General features: G+C 32.8%; 4 protein-coding genes across 5 annotated transcripts in view; 3 read left to right on the forward strand and 1 right to left on the reverse strand.

Annotated features, from left to right (window-relative positions):
* The window catches only part of LOC108751307 (enoyl-CoA hydratase domain-containing protein 3, mitochondrial-like), an 8,172-nt gene extending 2,659 nt beyond the window's left edge, over positions 1-5,513 (forward strand). Inside the window, exons 6-9 of the mRNA XM_018491410.1 lie at positions 156-373; positions 3,385-3,637; positions 4,919-5,068; positions 5,185-5,513. Coding sequence (XP_018346912.1) covers positions 156-373; positions 3,385-3,637; positions 4,919-5,068; positions 5,185-5,420 — 857 coding nt within the window. The 3' untranslated portion in view covers positions 5,421-5,513. The remainder of the gene's footprint in view (positions 1-155; positions 374-3,384; positions 3,638-4,918; positions 5,069-5,184) is intronic.
* Positions 5,514-7,767: 2,254 nt separating this feature from the next.
* LOC108751351 (target of rapamycin complex 2 subunit MAPKAP1) lies at positions 7,768-10,845 on the forward strand. 2 transcript variants are annotated; one of them, XM_018491469.1, is made up of 7 exons: positions 7,768-8,056; positions 8,422-8,562; positions 8,741-9,015; positions 9,202-9,372; positions 9,450-9,739; positions 10,026-10,267; positions 10,420-10,845. In XM_018491469.1, the coding sequence occupies exons 1-7, from the start codon at positions 7,984-7,986 to the stop codon at positions 10,611-10,613; spliced, it is 1,386 nt and encodes a 461-aa protein (XP_018346971.1). In that variant the 5' UTR covers positions 7,768-7,983; the 3' UTR covers positions 10,614-10,845. The 2 variants fall into 2 exon arrangements, with proteins under 2 accessions (XP_018346971.1, XP_018346970.1); XM_018491468.1 differs by having other exon boundaries at positions 9,202-9,371; positions 9,446-9,739.
* A 115-nt stretch (positions 10,846-10,960) lies between these two features.
* Positions 10,961-12,157, reverse strand: LOC108751374. The gene is made up of 2 exons (XM_018491496.1): positions 11,957-12,157; positions 10,961-11,509 (listed from the first exon to the last, which is right to left on the reverse strand). Exons 1-2 carry the CDS (start codon positions 12,060-12,062, stop codon positions 11,079-11,081), a joined length of 537 nt encoding a protein of 178 aa, XP_018346998.1. The 5' UTR covers positions 12,063-12,157; the 3' UTR covers positions 10,961-11,078.
* A 1,155-nt stretch (positions 12,158-13,312) lies between these two features.
* Positions 13,313-22,414, forward strand: LOC108751454 (dual specificity mitogen-activated protein kinase kinase hemipterous-like). The gene is made up of 8 exons (XM_018491664.1): positions 13,313-13,793; positions 15,669-16,162; positions 16,430-16,609; positions 16,699-16,833; positions 17,155-17,402; positions 18,987-19,775; positions 20,185-20,484; positions 20,629-22,414. The coding sequence occupies exons 1-8, from the start codon at positions 13,592-13,594 to the stop codon at positions 20,762-20,764; spliced, it is 2,484 nt and encodes an 827-aa protein (XP_018347166.1). The 5' UTR covers positions 13,313-13,591; the 3' UTR covers positions 20,765-22,414.
* Positions 22,415-22,420: the final 6 nt, after the last annotated feature.

Below are 22,420 nucleotides of genomic sequence, written 5' to 3' on the forward strand. Positions count from 1 at the left end.
AATATATTTGTATTATTTTCATTTTTTATTTAATAAAAAAGTAACGTATTTACACAATTCATTTTTTACTTATCATGACGTATACATTTGCATGTATCTTATCTAGAGATACGATAGTGTCTCGGCGCTAAAGTTATATTTAACTTCGATTTCAGACGAAGAAATTCATCGAATTACAGAAGCAATTAACATAAAGAGCCGCTCGGTTGTGCATTTTGGTAAAACATTCCTGTACGAACAAATTACTCTTGATATATCGACAGCATATGCTCTCGGCACCGAAAAAATGGTAAATAATCTGAAAATGAAAGATGCTCAGGAAGGAATACAAAGTTTTCTGGAAAAGAGAAAGCCGAATTGGTCTCATGATTTAGAATAATTAATTATATCTAACATTTCTTTTATTATATGTAACATTGATTATATATATAACATTTTTTTAGATGAAACCTTACAATTGATATTAGTGTGATATTTTGTACTTATATATAATTTCAATAATAAAATAATTAAAAAAATGTTTTGTGTACATAATTTGCATCTCTGTGATCAATGTTCATAGTTCAATTCATTAATCATTGGAAAGAAAATCATTGATTAAATATTATAGAATCAAAGTTTAAATGATAATGATACCTCTTTCTTTCTGTCTTAAAACTTAATAAAAAAATATTAAAAAATCATTAAAATTGTTATTTCATAATGATTTCAAAAACTTCCGTGCAACCATCATAAAAAATTACAATATTTGTAATATCTGTGTCATTATTATTGCTTTATTATTTATTATCGTGCATTATTAATTATCGATAATCTGGATTTTTAAAACTAAATTTTTAGATGTAATTATTTAATATTTTTTTTTTAAGCAAAATCTGCTTTAGTTTTAAAAGAATCAGAATTTTAGCAATATCTTTAATTGCAGTTCTCGGTCTTGTCATTATTTATTATATGTCGTTCTACATATACATATAGCTTGCTTTTCAAATGTTTCAATTACACGAGATCTGATGATTCAATTTTATATATCTGTACAATAAAAACAAATATCGTTATTGCGCATTATTGCGCATGTAGAAAGCTTTGATTACATAGTTATCGAAGACAGTAAATCTTGCAAGGCAAATTCAGGAAATGAAAATCCACATTACATTTAACAAATAAGCTAAATATAATTATTATAAATATAAGAAGATACTTAAAACACTGATGAATAAATATAAAATTGATAGCTTCATTATTTAATCAAAACTATTTTTATCATAACTATTCAAAGGGTTTATATCCTATAAAAAAAATAAATACATTAATAAGAAAAAGAGATTTATTTTTAAGTAAAATTATCCTTAATATCAAAAGTAAATAGTTTTTATAGATTGATTAGTATCTTAAATTGAAACTAATAAAAATTAGGGATGCATCGGATCGTAAAATTATCGGATTCCGAATGTCCGAAAAGAATGTAACATCGGATATCCACTATCCGGACAAATATCCGGGAGGATAATTTTTCCAATCGGATATCCGATATTTTCCGAATATCCGACTGGATTCCGGGAAAATATCTTCTTAAAAAAAAAAATTGAAGAAAAAAATTATAATTTTGCTAATCTAAGGTATATTATAGTACTGAGTATACATACTTATTTATATAATAGAACATTTATATAATAAAAAATCAACAATGTGACGATATAAAGACAGATTTTATAGTGCGATAATTGTTTATTGTTGAGAATGGCTCAAATAGTGAGCCGAACAAAATTGATTTTGTGAAATATCAATAGGTATTAATTAGCATTGCGCAATATAATATCCAGCGCTGACTCTTGATTTATATTTTGCCGTTATTTTTTGTATTAATTTTAAGGAGTCTATAAATTTTGTATATTTCTTTACTTGAATTTGTTAATAATATAAAATTTTAACCGGATATATTCTTGGATACTAAATAATATCCGAATATCCGGTCGGATAGTAAAAAAGTGGCGGATAATACCGGATATCGGATACTCTTCGGATATCCAGTGCATCTTTAATAAAAATCATAATAAAAATACGTAACAAAAATTAGTATTAAATTCTATGTAAATATTCTATTGACTTATTTACAAATGTAGTTCAAATGTATTGAAATATAAAAATAGTATATTAAATGCAATGAATGTATTAATTCATATCATAGACATTAACTCATATTTAATGTTGAATGTTTCCTTTGACTTTTTCATGTAAAAATCTGAAAGTATGTAATTATCTATCTTCGTATGCTTTAAAAATTACTGTATCGTAAAATGTATGCATTAAATAACACTCAGTGAAATGCAAAAATAGAAATATAGAAAAGTACGAGTAAGTATATCGTGTTTGTGACACGTGACATTTTTTAACTATTTCCCAGAAATTATGTTATGTTTTTAAAATTTTTTTATTTTGTAAAATTATTTATTTTTATAAAAAAGTAAATATAATTAAAAAAGTATAATTATCAATAAATCCAAAACTTTGTCAAATTTTTCATTTAACTAATGAATTTGTCAAATTACAGATTAATTAAAACAGATTGATCGGAGGAATATATATATTTATTACACAATTTGCTCAATTATTTGCTTTATTCAAATGCAATAAATATAAATATCGAAGCATGCACAAAACGTCATTGCTATATATGTTGATGCAACCATTGATGCAACCGCCCTATTTATGATAAACGACAAAGGAGAAACATTTAACACAAGGAAAGTAACGTCCGTAATAAGATTCGCGATGATAAAAAGCACGGACATTTGTTCTCGGTCTCGTTTTGATAAATTTGTTTATTACGATATAACGTCTTGCCCTCCTTCTCGAGAAATCTTCGTTTGTGGTCTTCACCAGCAGGCTAATATAAAAAATGACGTTCAGAAAAGATTTTCAACGTTCTGTCTGATAAACGATTTAAATCTGGTTGATATTCAAATAATAAGAAATGCAATCTCTACGTTAATTCAATTGAAATATTTAAATACCCGTCATTTAAATTTTTTTTCTACAATACGGTACTATTCGGATTTAAGTTTTAAACTCTCGTATTATTGTATCAGAATCAGACTACGACACTGGAGGTTCTTGCTCATTAAAGACGATAAGACCGAGTCCACGGTGGTCGGGCAACGTCAGTGTCTCGAAGGCCGCCGATATGCCGTTCTTATTATAACGAATAAAAAAAAAGTATTTCTCTTTCTCTGTCCGTCTCGGTCTCGCCATCTTCCTTGCTTTCTTCCCTACCAAGCTTATAAGTGATGACCGCCGTCGCGTTGGGAACCAGTAATCACGTTGGATTATTTCGGAATAGATCCCGAAGTCAAAAAGAAGCTACGCACGACAAGTCACAAATAACAAACAAATAGCGACGCAAAGCGGAAGTATAGTTTCTCGTACGTCGACAACAAAGACAAGACTTTCCTTTGGTTGATGAATCTTACCGAGACCATCATCGTTGGCGGCTGCCTGAGGCTTGAAGCTTCCCGGAGGATCGAAACTCGAAGGACAAATCGAGACAAGAAAAGAGGAAGCACACCGAAGGCGAGCCTGGCGACAGAAAGACAATTTACGAAAAGGCAGATAACGGAATTGCTTTTCGAGAATTGCATCGGTCAGTTGGATTTGGCGAAAAACGTAGAAAATAATTATTCAAATGAGAGCGCAACTTTAACAGCGTTTGCGAACTCCTTTGAGTTTTTGCGAATTTAAAAAGGGATGAAATGCACATTTAGATTTTAGAGAACAAAAAGAAGAATAAATAAAGTATATAAAATATAACCAAGATAAATTATATATCATTATGTCAATTGGGCGTGATTGCGATTTATTATTCCTGTATGAAACGTGCTTTGACATTTATAATATTATAAATAGTGAAGGGGCGTAATTATCTTTATGATCAAAGATCACGTTTTGTAAGTTGGCGAAACAAAATAAGTAGATGAAATTAATTTTAGTATTTGTATTTATTATTTACACTTATTTCGCAATTAATGGATTTAAACTTGGATATTTAAACAGCAAAAACAAATTCCTTTATTATTGACGTTATTATTGAATATAATATTTTTGTTACATATTTGTATATATTGTTCTGCTAACTTAATCTTTCTTTAGCAAAACATCATTTTTTAAGAAAACTTAGAAAACAAATTTTTTCCTCTGACACCTTTTCGACAACAAATGAGTAACAAATAAAAATATTAGTTAGTAGAGTTGATTCTGCTCACTTTGTTCCGTTTACTTATAAGACGCACGAAGATCAAAGCTTAAAGATATGAAAGGCATGATAATAAGACATAAATAGCTACGAATGTATAGGAAGATATACCCACACTCACATGCACATAGATATAATATACACTATAGTTGTACACAGCAGCTCTGGTACTGTTTTGATTCACACGACTAAATTCGAGATATATGTATTTCCTCCTTAAACAACATTTATAATACCTGCTAAATTACTATTAAACTAATTTTCTCTTTTGAGATTAGTAGAATCTCTTGAGATATTTTTTAGTAAAACATGCATCGCAATTATTACATAATATTCGTATACATACATATTCATTATAGACGTAACAATTTAATCGATAAAATTCAAATAAACTCGTTATATCGTATAAAATTACTAATTAATTTTAATTTGTTATCAACAAATATCTTAGCATAAATAATGTCAATAATAAAGAGCAAATCAATTTATTATTAGTTACTAATATAAATAATATATTTTATAAATTCAATTATTACGAAAAGTATTATATGTAAAATATTAATACTGTAAAATATTAATATTAATACTGTAGAACATATTAAACTTTAATCTATGTACATTAATTATTTAATCGTTACAATAAATTTTTTATAATAACATTTAATTTTGTAGACTGTGGAAAAATGGCTTCCATTCCGCAGGGTGCTTTCGCAGTGTGTAAAGTTCGCTATAACGAGGAGCAAACTGTTTCTATGATGAAGAAAAAAGAAAAAACTGAAGAAAAGAAGGAAAATGTATTCAATCCGAGGCCTCCTCTAGAGGGTAAGTAAAGATATTCTCATTTGGTTTTATAAATTCAACTTTTGTTTTAGATACGGATACACTTCAATTTTCTTAATTTAATTTATACTTGTACATTTGATTTTTTAAATATGTAGGTTGGGAGCTAATGCCACTCAAGTACAACAGTAAACTGATGAATAGCATTTGGGGCTTGTACAATCGTTATTCGGTACACAATTTTAAGAAGAACACTGATGCCGAGAAGGGGGCCCTCGGTGGGGTGGCCGCGGCAATCTGGGGCATCATTTTGGAGAACCAACCCTCAGCCAATGCCGCCGTCACCGCCACCGTGGAAGCCCCACAGATCATGAGGACCAGAAATCGCCTTTAAAATTTTAAACGCGACGCTGCCATGTAACTTCAAAAAATCATTAAAAAATAGTAGTTGGGAATGAGCAATTTATGCGCATAATTACAATATAAAATGGGATAATAAATAAATATATGTATATATATATATATATATATAATATATTTAAGAAATACGTATATACGAAAGATATTAGTAATTATACGTATATACAAATTTTATTGAAGCTTCTAAATGGCCATTTTAATGCTTACACTGTAAGATTTTGCCTTACAATTTATTATCATATTATTTCAATATCATTGCATATAGCGCGTCGTTGTAAATTGTTATTCGTTTTGATTGTAAAAACTAGGTTGTTGTTTATATCTATAATGAGGCAGCACAAAAATCAATTGTACTATTTGCAACGCAATAGTCGAGGAAGACTTTGTAACAGTATTTAAATGTTTATTTTGTTTAGGAATTTGTTTGAGATCGATTCAATTTCTGATCGATTAGCCGGGAATAAAAACTTTAAATAGTTTCCATTTTTGCAAATAAAAATTTGCGTAAAAACACGAATCTTGTCAAATAGTGCGAAACGCATTTGAGCAACTATATTGTGAAATATCGCGAAATATTCACCTTGCATGTACACGTATAGTAATTGATAATAAACTATGTGATCGCTTTATGTATTATTGTAATAAAGTAAATACTAAATAAATAAATAAACTACATATATTAAACGTTAATATAATATATTATGTTACAATAATAAAATTTAATTTAATTAAACAAATTTGACATCTCAAAGAATATTCCTTTAGTGATAATTAAATTCTTTTATCGTCTTAAAGAGTCTAATCACCCTGAAACTTTGAAAAAATTGAAAATTTTTTTTGCATTTTTTAAAAGTTTGAACCTTTAAAAATATTTTAAGCCACAAGACCGATGTCAAAATTTCAAAAATTGACCAAGTTATAATAGGGAGGCGAATCAGGTTACCATTGTCATTGATGCTAATCGAGAAGCCAGTCTATCTGAGTGTTGTCTTTTGTGTCTTTGTATGTCGTGGGCCACTCCGTGACCATTTTCTAGAAGCTGAAAGCAAGGTGTATGGTGCTGGAATAGCAGATTAAAGGTAAGGCCATTTTATTATATAAAAAAATTGTTTCAAATCTTCTTTTGCATTTTTCTCGAAACCATGTTTTTCAAGACGGGTGTAAACTTTTCTCCAAAACTATAATAATCTGATTAACTTCAATTTTGGCAAGAATTCTTAAGATTATTTATCGTATAACATACGATTTTTTTGATATGTTAACCCATTTATTTATAACAAACTTTTTAAGTTGTTGTTTTAGAATGAAAAAAATTTTTTTTTTCAAATCGAACTACTTTCCACATTTTTCCACAAAAAACCCTACGTTACACGATAGCTATTACATCTGTTTATAAGAAAATATTTTGTTTTTTTATTTCAGATCACTCTCGCCCTTGGAAATATTATACCCACAAATATCCGATCCCACCGCACAAAGGAGCTTTCCGCGAATTGTTTTATAGCTTAAACTTTTTAATTAATCTGTTTCAAAAAAAGTAATACAATATATTAAATTTAATTAAGTAATTGGATTCCTTACAATTGCATATAAAAAAAATTAATTGCAAAAGGACTAATATGTAATCAATGCTGTAAGTGGTGCGTAAATTTTTTCTAAATTATTATTTAATAGATGATATACAAATAATATATACATTTATCAAATTGTCTATTTTGAAATTTACAAATTTACATTTTAAACATATTATATATAAAATATAAGTTAATTTTACGCAGTAGATAATTAAAAAAAAAAAAACTTAAAATAATTTTGTGCTTCTTTTAGACCCCTTAAATAGCTATTACATTGCTGAAATAATTAATTTAATTGAGTTTAATTCCAGATAGAAACTTTTATAAATTAAAATTTCTATACAATCGTTATTTCTATATAGTGTATCCGAAAGAGAGTTAATAATTTCGTATTTATGTTGATAAAATGTATTATATTATACAAATATTAGTTTATAAATTAATTATTGATTAATTTAATCAAAGGAAAATTATTTAAAGTAAAATTTCAACTCATATATAATAATTTATCGCTCTCTCTACAGTACAAAAGTTGCAATAACAATGCTGCAACATTGCACGTTGCAGCAATATTACAGCGTTATTGCAACGATTATTGTTACACTAATATTCTGTACCAAACAACAACAAAAAAATAAAAATTTCTGTCCATGTTCTAACAAAATATTAGAGATATTACTTATTTTCTCAAGTTAATATTGATTAAATTAATCGGAGTTCACAATCGAAGTCATCTATAATCCCTGATGTCACTGACTCAACTACTACTTTATAGTTACTACCTGCCGGCAATTGTAGCGACCTAGCAAACTTCACAACGTTCCACGTGACATATTGGGCGCGGAAATCGATTTTTTGATTTGTAAAAAAGAGTTCGATATGGGTCGTCGAGAGCATATTTTATTGAGACGCGATCATATTTAATAATAGACGTCTAATCAATAGAGAAAAAGGACGAAAGAAATGGCTCTCTATGATAATCAACATTGGCTCCTGTCGCACATCAGAGACAGTTTTCTTGCAACGGACGACACAGGTATAGATTTCTGATAAATTTAGGTTAGAATCGTCGGCAGAAACATTACTCCGATCTGGAAATATTCTGAAATAATATTTCCGATGTCGATGACTCATGCTTATTGTAAGAATAAATTAAAATTAATTGTTCATATATTAATATGACTCAGTAAATAAGCCAAATGCCTTGATAGATAGTACTTTATTTTTATATTCTATATTACAATTAATTTATTTAGAATTGTAATTATTTTTTGCTGTATATATCTTATACTCCTCTCGGGCTATGTTCGGATATACATTGTCAGTAAATCTATAATTTATGTATACCACATATTTTTATATTGACAATAATGTATATCAGAACATAATTTTCATTGAAAGGTATGTGCGACATGGTGATACTGGGAGAGGATATTCCTAAGCAGTTGAAGAAAAATGGCACCCTGCAATGTTATCCTGGTATGGAAGAAAGTGATGACGAGGATTTAGATGTGATGGCAGAATCATATGACATACAAATGGGTACATACTTCTGTTTTCTATTATTTTATGTGTATATCATGTAAAATCCAAATTGGAATTAATTCAGTTAGAGTCCATAAAATAATTTTTATAGCATAATTTGTTATAATTAAAACTAAATTAAAGTGTAATTATTTCTATTAAATTGCTTAATTATACTTTTTTTTATGCGTTCTAGAAATGCCATTCAGTCACAGACAGAGATCTAATACTGCACAAAGATTAGAGAAAATGGATATAGAAAGGAAAAAGGCCGCCAAAATCAAGCATGTTAAATGGGAACACAATCTTAGTGCTGTGACGCCTGCAGATCAATCAGATCTATTTCAAAGAAAAGATTTTCGTAGGAAAACTCCACTTAAAAAAGGACAATCTCTTTTGTCGGAACAACTTGAAAAATGTCCATATTTACCACCAAATCCATTTAAAGAATATATCAAATTTGATGGCGACGTATGTATCCGTTTTTCGTTTCCCTCAAAAAGTTCATTTCCAAAAAAAAACCTCTTAAAAGACGAAAATTATATATTACAAGATTTAGCAAAAAAATGGAGATTATGCATTATAAAATTATTGTTATGAGCTTCATTCTTGAAAAATAAAAGTTTTACAATATTAAAAAAAAAATTCTTTATGCAGACACAAGTGAGCGTTCCTGTGAGAAAGTACAGGATATTCATGTGTATGTTACCGAAAGAGGACAGGATGTATCCGCTTCAAGCGGCGGTGATAGTAACAGCACGAGTGTTGGATTTCATTGGATTAATTTGCTACAAATATGCAATTGAACATCCCGACCATAATTTGAAGTTTGTAACAAGTTGCTTTATTGCTAGAACGCATATGATTTATTCATAAAGTCTCTATCGACTGTTACTTTCAGGGAGGACATTTCACATTATGGACTATACATCACTGAGGATGACGGTGAGATAGACTGGGCCTTCCCTTGTTTAGATCCACATGAAATTATCTCCAAATTCGAATTCACTACACTGGGTTTGATCGAGATGAAGCCGAGTGATAAAGCACGATACAACACAATAAGTTGCATTGAGAAAAAAGATGAAGAGATCCTGGACGGTAAAGACAAGGAGCAGGAGGAAGTTGCAAAGGACTTGGCCAAGATGGAGGGTCATACTACTGCGATGGAGGCGCCATTGTATCAGTCGTATAGGTATTTCCTCAATATATTACATACAATATCATATCAAGTTTTTTATAAAATAAAAGAATAGATACATTGAAACAACAATTAGCAAATAATACATGTAAATAAAAATATAGAAAAGTGATGAAAATTAAAGAAAAGTACAGTATTGAAAACATATAATAATTAAATTGTAATAAAGCGAGAGAATAATATAAGATTCATAATTGTCGAGATGTGTGTGTGTGTGTGTGTGTGCGCGCGCGCGCGCGTTCAGATTGTATAAGAATATTCATATCTCCAAAAATTACAGAGTATATATAATTAACAAAATGCGAGCAAAAACTGAGATTCATCTTGGAATATCGGGCGAAAAGATAGAGATAGATCCAGTAATAACAGGCAAAGGTGCTGCCAGATTTTGGAATAGACAACGGGCAGTCAGTTATCACATAGACAACATCGCATGGTGCGAAGTGACCGAGACTAAGGGATCGAAAACTATATTTACGCTGGTTTATACCCCGCAATCCAGCGCTCCGGATAATATTCTGAGTCAGTTATTTTCTTTTTATATAATTACATATTGATCATTTTATTTCTTTTAAGGAAAATTATTTTTCGTGAATTTCAAATTTCAAATAAACTTTATGATAAAAATTAATATTTCATAGACTGATGTTTTAAATTTACTGATGGTGCTATAGGTCAAAGTCATTCGCTTCATCAATCAGCATCTTTCAAGAATCATGATTTCGAGGCGGATTCAGTAACGGCTGAGGAGATTGTACGAAAAATTAATCACATCCTAGAATTACATAGCAGTCAGTCAAGGAAGGAATATCTCGCACAGAAGGAGAGGAAAGCAGCAAGAAGAAAGAGCTTCCATCTGCATAGATGACAACTCTATTGGTTATTCCGTACAATCTTAGATTATTTAAAGTATTGAATACTAGTACAATATATCATAAAATGTGATCGTAAAAATCGCTCTAAGAAATATCTTTTCATACAATCGAATTAATATCTCGAATTTCGTTGACGAAATGGCAGGAGAGAGAGAGAGAGAGGGGGGGGGAGAGAGAGAAAGTAGAGGTCTTCTCCATATTTCATAGATATAAAGTTTATAATGCTGTATAATATTGGTAAATTATTTTGTATTTATTATATTTCATCTGATATATATATATAATTATTAATGTAAATGCGCCACAATCACACAAATAAGTATTATATAATCAATCGTGCTTAGTGTTGTCATATTTAATTAATTTAAATGTTATTTAAATTTTTATTATGATGCTTCTATTGTCTGTAAATTTGTAGAATTGAAAAAATAAATGACTCCTAAAACTATTGATCTGCTTCATTGTTCTGAGATTTCAATAACATTTGCAGTGGCCTTTGATATATTATCCTTCATTCTTTCCATGAATTTCTCATTCAGTTTATGTACGTGTTGACTGAGCTTAGATATTTTTACTGCTACATCTAATAATTTCTGACTATTTTTGCAGATATGTTCATAATTGGGACGTGTCAAGACAAAAGCTCTTTCAGCTTCTGTCAGTACATTTATGTCGAGAACCTGTCCCTGTCCCTCCAGGCTTGTTTTCTGTTTAGTCAAGTTCTTCCATTGAGCTTTGCGATTTCTATACTCCTGTTGCCAGTCCTTTCGTTCCTGCCTGAGTTTCTCTATATATTCCTTCAGATTAAAAACCTCAACAGCATCCTTTGCATTGCATTCTTTTTCTTTTTGATTTGGTCCGTTTCCATTGATTATAACTCCATTGTCATCTAAATATATTATGTTTACTATTGTAATATTAATATATAATAATTTTCATATTTTACATGGAATAAGTAAATATAAAATATATTTATCTAGAAAAAAACATAATTACAGTTACTAGAGTCGGTTTCTTTTGTGCTCGTTTTCACCAATGTAGATTAACTTTAATCTTAGTTCAACTTACTCTTCGTCTTTTTCTAGTTCTAAAGATTAGAAAAAGAGTAAGTTGAATTGATATTAAAGGTAAATCTACATTGGTAGAAATGGGCATTAGCAGTTTTTTAAATATAAAAATTAACATTTTAAGAATAAAATTGTTCATAAGAAACAATTATATTTATAAAAATTATATCGTTAATGAAGATAGGTCTATTCCAATCTTCAATTATTTTTAAATTAAATATTTCGACACAAAAATTTTTTTGTATTATATGTCACTTCATAAACCTAACCTTTTTGGTGATCGTGGGTTATAGAAAACCGCGCATGGAAAACCGATGACCTGCGTTTGTAGACAGTTTTTTCAGATTTAAAATTCGATACATCAACTGTGGTCATTATTGAGTAATTTATTGTAACAAAGGGTCATTTCTCGTTAACTGTTACTTATACAATTCGACGGAATAACTTTTGACATCGACGAGATCCTATTAAAGACCGTACCAATTTAAGTAAATTTTCGATATAAAAAGGGCTCCAAAGGTAATGGAAGAATGCTGACATTATCGACAATTGATAAAAATTGGCTATTATTAACATAAATATTTGGCTCATACATTATTAAATTCATAATTTTTTATTACATAAATGTTCCATAAATAAATATGCATACTTGTAAAGCTATAATCCTATATAATACAGAAAAATTACAATTTTTTCTCTGCAGTTATCATCTCTGTTGATAATTAAACTTTGACGATAACACTAAAATCACAATTTGAAAGAAAAATCGAGTATTGAGTTCTAAATGCATAAATACTTCTACTAAATTAATAAATTATTAAATTAATACAATATTATCAGTTTTTAACTCTTAATTACTTCGATATTCACAAGAACGCGAACTCCCGTAAGGATGTCGGTCTTTAATAGTATCTTGTCGGTGGCACAGGCAATAGGCATAGGGAACAGGAAATAACAAGCTGTCCAATCAGAGCTCTGAGATATAATATCGAACTTACACATCAGAGCTCTGATTGGACGGCTCGTTATTCACTGATGCCTGTGCCTATGTTTAAGCCTTTACGAAATCGCGAAGAATAAAGCATTCTTCATATAAAATTGGTTGACTTACCATGCAAACTGCGAGAATGTCATTAAAGTCACTAGATTAACAAAGTACGCGAACTGCCGCCATTTTGGCTCCATGACGTGCGGTTATTCAAAACTTTAGCTTCTTTTGCTGCGGTTTTTGCAATTTTCAACACAGCAACCGGGCATTTTCGATAATAACAGAATCAGGTTAGGATAGCACTTCGATGCCATTTTGGCTCCAAATGCTAATTTAGTGAATTTTCTTATAGTGGTACCTTGTTAAATTAATGACTTTAGGTATCGTGGAAAGCGACATCTCGACCGAATTAATTCGATCACTTTTGATCACGTTTTTTGACGGTCTCGTCCATGTAAATTCGGCCTCTTATTCTCTTATACTCCATAATCGGAATATACGATTTCCGACAGATTGAAATCATTAATTTTTTATTCCTAATTCTTTATTCCTTTTATTGTGCACAGGGTCGATGCAGCTATTACACCCATTGCTTATATCATGTGATCTTCACGCGCTTAGTTCACTACTTCCGGAAAGTTTCAGACGGCGCTGAGAATCGTCCCCCCCCCCTTTTTTCAGGAGGGGAGTTTGTACCCCCTGCTGCCAAAAAGGGGCAGCACGTAAAAGAGCAGCAAGAGAGTAATGCAAAAATTGTCAAATATCAGGCGCATGACGGCGGTGTGGCGAACCCGGTGAGCCTGGCGTTGGTGGTGGAGTGCGGCGTATGTAAAAGAAAAAAATAAAAAGGAAAAGAAACCAAAACAAACACGTAGCCGCGTTAGGCAGCGCCGAGGAGTCACGGCGTGCGAGCGCGATGTCGAGCACCCTGGAGAAGAAGATTATGAATCTGGAGGAGCGGTTGCGAGCGGAGAACGAGTCGCGGGAGCGGGACAGGCAGGTCGGCGGCGACGTTGGCGGCCCGAACATGGGCTTGCACTCTCCGTCGTCGTCGTCGTCGTCGACGGCGGTGACGGCAGGATCCGCGTCCAGCCCCGCGCCCCGCAGACCACGGCAACGTAAGCAGCTTGCTTTAAATGCGCGTAAACATCTCTGCGAATCCGCATCTGGATCCTCCACTTTCTAAATGGATATGATCCATCTCCTTGACGATGCGTTTGTCGTGATTGTACACGTATACAGGTTATGTTGACCGTCGGACTGTTGATCGAACTTTGCTGACGATTCTCGCTCGCAGTTTGATTTATGTCTACCAATCTATTTCTACCAATGTAGATTAACTGTAATCTCTATTTAATTTATTCTTTATTTTTTTCTAATTCTTAGATCAAAGATACAAGGTAATAACAAATTCGATCACTTGCATTAGATTAATGCATAATAAAAGTTAGCTATATACATAAGATTAGCAAGTTAAATGTAAAAGCGTATAAATATTTTTAACGATTACATAATGCAATAATGGTATTGTTGCATTATTTAGCAGAATATTAATGTATTATTTCAATGTAAAATTTAATTATATTACCACTGCATTTAGATACTTGATACAAAGCAGTTTTTAATATGTACTAATCCAGTGTAGCATAAGTTACCAAATTTTTCATAAATTAAATTGAGATTAATGGAGTAAATTTGGTTGGATGCTAGTTTACACTCGGTGCATATTAAAGTTATTATAAATCAACATGAAGCTGTGTGTTTAATATAAATATAGAAATTAGTTAAATTACAAAAACTTTTATATATGTATATGCTTTTCATTGTATTATTTGGTAAAATATATATTGGACATTCAAGATATTTTGTTTTCATGTTCAGATTATGTCAGTATATAATGATTTTAATATACACTAGTATGTCCAACTGAATTTGCTTAATCTATATTGGTAGAAATAGATTTTTTTGCTGAATAACATTTAGATTTTAAGCTATTTATTATTGTAATTGAATTCTTATACCGAATCAAAAAATTCAGACATGCTAATAAGTCACATAGTATAATAAATGTCATAATAACTTTTAGGGGAGAAAGGATAATAATAGAGCTCAGTGTTAAATATTAGGAATATGATTTAGTTTTGAAGGTTTTGCTAGAGATAGCACTAATGCCAGTGTTGTCGAAGACATTTCAATCACAGCTATTATTTTTTAATGCTTTAATATTCCGTGATATTTAGTCGTTTAGTAACAATGGATGTAGTAAAAATCATTTTGAAAATGGAGTTTTCTAAAGGGCATTTTTGACATGTGTTGCTTTTGTTTTTTAAAGAAGAAAACGACAGGTGAAGATCATAGAATTTCGATAGAAACTTATGGTGATTTTACTCCATCAATTAAGACATGTAAATATTGATTCTGTCAATTTAAAAGTGGTGATTTCAATATTAACGACAAAAGTTGGAAAATGCAGATTTGCAAGCATTATTGGACGATAATCTAGCACAATTCATTTCAGAACTTGCCATAGAATTAAAGTTCTAAGTTGATCGTACAGCAGTTATTAAACGTTTACATGATATGTTGTTTAAATAAGTCAATTTTTGAAAAAAAAAACTCTTAAAACTAAATCACACTTCTAATATATAATATATATAGTGTTATAATATACATCAATATTAATATGTATAATTAAATGTAGAACACATATTGTAAACATAATTAAATATAGGATTAGTAAGCTCAATATTAAATGAAAATGTATCAATATTAAATTTAAAATTTTTCTATAAGTTTAATGTTAAATTTTTTGGAGAAATAACAAATATTTTTTCAACATTAATATTAAGATTATTTTTTATTATTAAAGCAAATGTAGACTTATTTATACATGCTGAATTATAAGGCAGTTATGTTTAATTATAAGAAAATAGTATACAGAATGGAAAAAATTTAACATTATTAATTAATATAAAATATTATGCATTTCTTAGTTGTTGGGGATATGGGTACCCCGACACGACTCAGAAGACAGCTAGATCTGCCAGTGTCGCAGATAACACCGCCAAAGATGCATGATAGTGAAGTTGAGTTAAAGTTGCAAGAAATCATGAAGATGAATGGCATCTTGAATATCAACGGCCAAAGGTATCAGACGGATATGAAAGATCTGGAGCATTTGGGTGAACTCGGTAATGGCACCTGTGGACACGTTGTTAAAATGAGGCATAAGCCGAGCGGCGTAATAATCGCCGTGAAGCAGATGCGACGCTCCGGGAACGCGGAAGAGAACAAGAGGATAATCATGGATCTCGACGTCGTGCTCAAATCGCATGACTGTCCATACATTGTGCAGTGCCTGGGCTGTTTCATCACTGAATCTGATGTTTGGATTTGCATGGAACTGATGGCGACGTGCCTAGACAAATTGTTAAAGCGTAGCAGGCAAGCGATACCAGAAGATTTTTTAGGAAAAGTTACAGTAGCAGTAAGTTTCTTTATCCTTTTGTTTATAAGATATTTTATGTCCTGAGTTTCATAATTGTTATCTTAAAAAATCTTCAAAAATTATAGGAAAGAAGAAGATATATATTCCGAAAGAAGATAATATTATTTTCATATTATTATTTTTTAAGTTGAAATACTTTGTTGTGTCAATTTTTTTTTAAATTTGAAATATATTAGATTATGTTTTCATAATTTTGATATTATTGGAAAGACAACTTTACATTGTGATATATTTTTTTCTTTGTAGACAGTAAAAGCGTTGTCGTACCTGAAAGAGAAGCATGGTGTAATACATAGAGATGTGAAACCTAGTAATATATTACTTGATGAGACGGGAGGGGTGAAACTTTGCGATTTCGGGATTTCTGGCAGACTGGTCGATAGCAAAGCGAAAACGAGAAGTGCTGGATGTGCGGCATATATGGCTGTAAGTAAATGTATATCATAATACAGAAAAATATTCAACTTTTCTAAATAATAGAATAATTGTGCTTTTTTTTATCGTTTTGCATACAGCCTGAAAGGATAGATCCACCAGATCCTACTAAACCGGATTATGATATAAGGGCAGATGTATGGAGTTTGGGCATTACTCTAGTGGAACTAGCTACGGGAGTATTTCCTTATCGAGACTGCAAGACTGATTTTGAGGTAAAATTTCTGTTGGAAATTTGATTTTTAGATTTTTTTTTAATCTCTATTATAAACTGTACTAAATATGTATAATGAATTATGTATTGAAATGAACTGCATATTTAGAAAGCTCTTTTGCTTTTAATTCTGTATAAAACTTTATTTTTAATATAGTTTTCTCTCGTTTTCTCTTTCTCCTCTCTCTCCCTCTCCTGCTTTCTCTCTTTATCTCTCTGTATTTTTTGAAAAAAACCTACTTTGTGATTGGATAATTTTTTTCAATATCACTATATCCATTTATATTGTTTCATACTTATTATTTTATTCTACTCATTGTAGGTACTGAGCAGAGTAGTACAAGACGATCCTCCGTCTCTGCCGGCGGATGCACTCTTCTCCAAGGAGTTTAGGAATTTCGTCAGTTGTTGCCTCACAAAGAACTACAAGCACCGGCCAAAGTACCACAAGCTCATGGAACATGCCTTTATTCGCAAATACGACGTTCTACAGGATGGCGAGACAAATTTCGCCCTAACAAACTCAGGCTGTCAATGGTTCGGCAAAGTCATGCGGCAGTTAGAACCAAGGTGAGAATCAATAATATTTACTAATTGCTATTTGCTGTATGCTTTTCTTAGATTAGACATAATAGTTAAGATGTTAATATTGTGATAGAAATGATAGGATGACATAATCAATTAAGAATGCTAGCGTAACAGTGAAATCGCGAACTTTTTAAACATGGCATGAGATTCCTGACTAATAAAGATACTGATTTCTGGTTTGGTTATCTATTTTTTTCGTCTTGGTAACCAGGTTTAATCGCGTTTTACGAAATCGCGTTTAACGATTTTTTTCGGTTAAAACTTTATGCACTTAACATGTTGACGATTAGTGAGTTTTGGACCGAAGTGTTTTGCGAATTGACCTGTCGTTGGACATTAATGATTGTATAAGATGTCCCGGAATTATCGGCGTCTTTGGCTTTTAGCCAACGGATTCTCTCTCATTAATTGCGCGTGTTGACTTTTGCAACTGAAGAATGATCAATTCACGAATTTGTAGAAAAATTTGTTGAATACAAATACGCGATATACTGCCGGAACGTCCAGTATATATTTATCTTTGATACAGCTTTGCAAAAAATTGACTTTTACAGTTCTTTCTTCCGAATTAAAAGTTTGCGTGCGTGTTGAATTGTGTTGCAGCCTTGAGCTTGAGGGAGGCAGCGCGGCGTAGCATCCTCTATCTCCCTCATTCCTTACTCCTTTCCTATTTCCGCTCCTTCCCGGACAAATTACCTGAAAATCCCCGAAAGAGATTAAAAAAAAAAAAAGAAAAAAAAGATAAACTATCCTGCTACTCAGGGTATCCAAAAATCTGCCCGATTTTCATTTCGAGTTGTTTGGTTTGTGCACGCGCCTGTTACACCCCACCCTTCAACCCTTATTCACGGTAAGCATTTTTTATTTATTTTAATGTATTTTCGTTTCTTTCTTTTCGCCTACTTTTGTTGCGTTTAGGATAGCGACTCGCAACTCCGTCGCGATGCACGCATAATTTTTCCCTGTGCACATGCCATTTTTCTTTTCTTTTTTTGCAAATTGATTTTGTAAAATGAATTCTTGACTATTGCAGATCGGGGACAAAATTGCTGCAGCGAAATTAATATAATCGTGACAAAAAAAATTATGGATTGTACACAAGATATCCTAATTATAGAAATTTTAATCGTATCATTTACTTCCTTTCTTAATTTTATCAGTAAAATTTTTATAGAACTTAAGATTTTTCATCATTTTGATATAAAGTTTTCGCCGTGAACGATTTTTTCTACGACTTATATGACGTGAAAAATTCTGATCTCGCATGAAGACGAGATTTTCTTCCGGAAGTTTCCGGCACGATTTAAAGACGATTTAATATATCTTATAATAGAAAACTTCTGTCTTCATCTGCGTTTTGCCTGCTAACAATTAACGATTAATGCTTTGCTCTAACATTTATTAACTCTTCTAGACTGAGGTTTTTTGCAGAGCCATCACGATACGATTATGGGATGATGGTGCATACATATACCGAAAGAATCAAATCACATTTTTGTATTGAAGAGAAATCAATCATATTCATAAATCTATCCTTCAGAAAATTTTATTTGAATGACGATTCAGTTCCAGATTATCAGGATGTCAGCAGCAGCGAATTTCGGGTCATGTGTCCCTGAAGCAGACAGCTCAACTTCGAGCGCAATCCGAGGTGCCAGCCTTCTTAAGGAGCAATATCAATAGCAGCTTCAGAGAATCGTCGAATTGTGGCTTTTTGCCATTTCATCAGCGTTCCAACAGCGAAAATGGCGCGAACTACGTGCCCTACAGTCCGTACACTCTTCGTCGGAAGGAGATGGCTCGACCGTTTTCACCGCCAATATCTAAAGACGCGGCGGATCAGCCGGAACCGAATCTGCCGCCGCGACCTTTCTCGCCCTATCGACAGCACGAGCAGACCATCACCAGGCACGATTACAACTCTTCGAATCGCTGCTCGACAACGAACGGTCAAGGTAGACAAGAGACGATGACGACGACCACGACGACGACGACGACGAGACCGTTCTCTCCTTACAGGACTCAGGACTCCAGTTTGGACAGCAATGGTCGACCATACTCCCCGTATCGCAGTAGCCGTTACGAAGAACGGGATGGTGGCAACAAGGTGGACCGATGGCAGGGAGGCGTTTCAAGATCGTTGAGTCCTTTCACCAGGGACTATTCGCCTTGGCGGCGGGAGAACGTTGATCCGCCTGGCGTCATTCAGCCACCACCTGCTACGTATGACAATAGCGGTCGTTACTCACCATTTTTACAGCGTCTTGCGCATCCACCATCACAACAATCTGCTGCACTCCAAACTTATCCACAAACTCAGAATATCTACGGTAGTCCGATGATCAGCCGCAAGAGGTAATTTGAATATTTGTTGGAAGACCTGAATTTTTTGTGATTTACTTACAAAATGCACGCACATGATTGTCAGAATTATTTTTTAAGATACTGTCATTTAGAACTTAACATTTACCGAAGTATGATGAATATAAGCTACTTTATATTTTTTATTTCTTTCACTTGCAATGATATTTGCTGATTGACCATATGCACATTGAATGCATATTTATTCTTATCTTATAATATCTCTATATTTATTCTTATTTATCCTTTGTTCATTCTTTTATACGTTTATTAGATGTGCTATTTAATTTTAATCTAATCATTTCTATTCTTTATTATTTTTAATACAAAATCTATTTTTGAATCAACTTCATTTAATATAGTAAATGTTATTACCCCTTTTACATCAAGTTACTTTTTATAGATTTCCTTCGGAGCCACCGCCGCAGGGATCCCATGGTTCCACTAGTCCACAGTTGTTAATTTCCCGTTTTGCGCATCAGCTGAAACAGGAGTCACCGCCGTCGTCGTTGACGATGCCATCGCAGCAGATTGTTGGCTCAAAGGAATCCGCGAAGAAACGCTTCGCATCCTACGTTCGTCTTAGGCTCGGCAGCGACCGCGCTCCTTCACCGGAACCACCGCCGAGATTAAGTCGTGGCGAGTCCCCGCTTGCTCTTAGAAGGAATTTAATTGAACAGGCGTCTCCTTCTTTTCCGCGAAGGTGCGCATTTTGTCCGCTTTTTGTTTGCCTTTTACTTGCTAAGAAGATAACTTCTTATAAGATTATGAATTATAATCATCATTGATCATTTTTTCAGTAAGATCAAAAGAGAATAATGTACATGATAATTCAATTTTTTTTTAGGTATGTCTCGCCTTCTCCGCCTCAGCCACCACCTAGGAGATTGTCGGAAAGCAATTCCGTGCCTGGTAGCCCGCAACACGTGCGAGCTCGTCTGCGTTACACACCCGAACCTCAGAGGAGACCTCCGCCACCATAACCCACCGCTACAATCATTAAGCCTTATTATTCCTTGTTGGTGCCATATGTGACTACGGATACTCGGACGACGATCACGTGCACCACGTAGTAGCGAAGTGCATCGTTATCCGACAACGGTTGCGCGCACAGAGCGAGTTACAGAACGTGTAGACACAGACGTATACACAGCGTGTCCCGAACATTGTAAACCAAAAGAAAACATACAGAGGAAACAGAGAAGCGTGTTTTTAATACTCGAGCCGCCGCGAACTCGGAGTTGTGCGCGAGTCGAAGACTTGTACGGGAACGTCGATTTAGCGTGCGAAACGGCTGAAAACGCTGGAAAATATTTCATCTTAATTTGATATTCTCACGCATTTGGATTCCCGGACGCTTCGAACGTGAGAATTGCCTTGCCTTAAGATATACGAGAACTTATACTAGCTAGTATAAATATTTCAGATCTCTGAAAGATTTCCGAGTATTTCAGATCGAAGAATATTTTCTGAATTTCTTATTGCTGTTAGGACTTAGGGAAGAGTGAAACGTCTTTTTCGAATTTAGAACGCTTCACACGCTAAAGTCGTTGTAAACGTAAACTTCTGCACGGTCGAGTAGCCTTTAGCTAAATCGCGTCGACCGTCTCGGTTTGATTGATCTTGACGTGCAAATAATTGGAATGAATTATTTTTTACAAGAGTTGGGGAAAAAAAGGAAAAAATTGCCTAGGTCAATCCTAAAAAGAAAAAAAAAAAGAAATAGTTTCACTACAAATTCTTGCCGAATTCTTTTGCCTCGATTGTTCTTCTAAAGGAAGGAAGCATTCAATTAAGAGGGATTGTTAGGATTAATATTATAACCGAGAGTGTGTGTGATCGGCGCCTCGAGGCCCGTGTACACACATTTTACATATATGAGGAGATCATTCGCGGCGGCGAATGTTCTCGCGACGTTTGCACGGCTTTTCTTCGCCGCCGCGAAATGTGAATCGATCTACCTTCAATAATCCTTTTCTCGACGTGTATTTATAGATAATACGCAACGAGAAATACGATGCTCAACTTTTTATATCGTTTGCGTATTTAAAAAAAAAGTACAGCGACGAAAAAGTGCGGCATTAATTGCGATGTTTTTTCTACATCAGCCTCGACACACATTATACATACATACATACATATTTATGTACATGTGTATATATAAATATATATACACGCACACGTGTGTAAATATTTATAATATAAATATACACAAAAGAAGTATATGGCATATATGGCATTGTGCCGCACATGAAAAATGCGTAAACCGTTCCTATCGCTTTTCGTTTACGCTTCATTCTGTCATTCTTTAAGAATTTTGTCAAGGGAAGGAGAGACAGAACATAAACGCAACGAAATTCGCTCTCTTCTCTGGGACGGCCTTGCGGTACCTCTGCGACTCGAATTGCAGTCTCACAGTGACTTCTTTTTCACATTTTACTATTAATATTAATGACTGTTATTAAAGCAACGTTAAACATGAGAGCGAGTCGTAAGTTCACGAGTGTGTCCAGTACTGATAATCCAACCGGGAGGGATATTATCGTCCGCACTCGACTTTTCTTCGTGATGAAAAAGGGGGAAAAAATAACAAAAAACAAAGCACAATAATGTCGCAGTAGCACGTTTCGTAGAGTTCA

Source organism: Trachymyrmex septentrionalis, unplaced genomic scaffold (assembly GCF_001594115.1).
Source record: "Trachymyrmex septentrionalis isolate Tsep2-gDNA-1 unplaced genomic scaffold, Tsep1.0 scaffold44, whole genome shotgun sequence".
Taxonomy (NCBI): Eukaryota; Metazoa; Arthropoda; class Insecta; order Hymenoptera; family Formicidae; genus Trachymyrmex; species Trachymyrmex septentrionalis.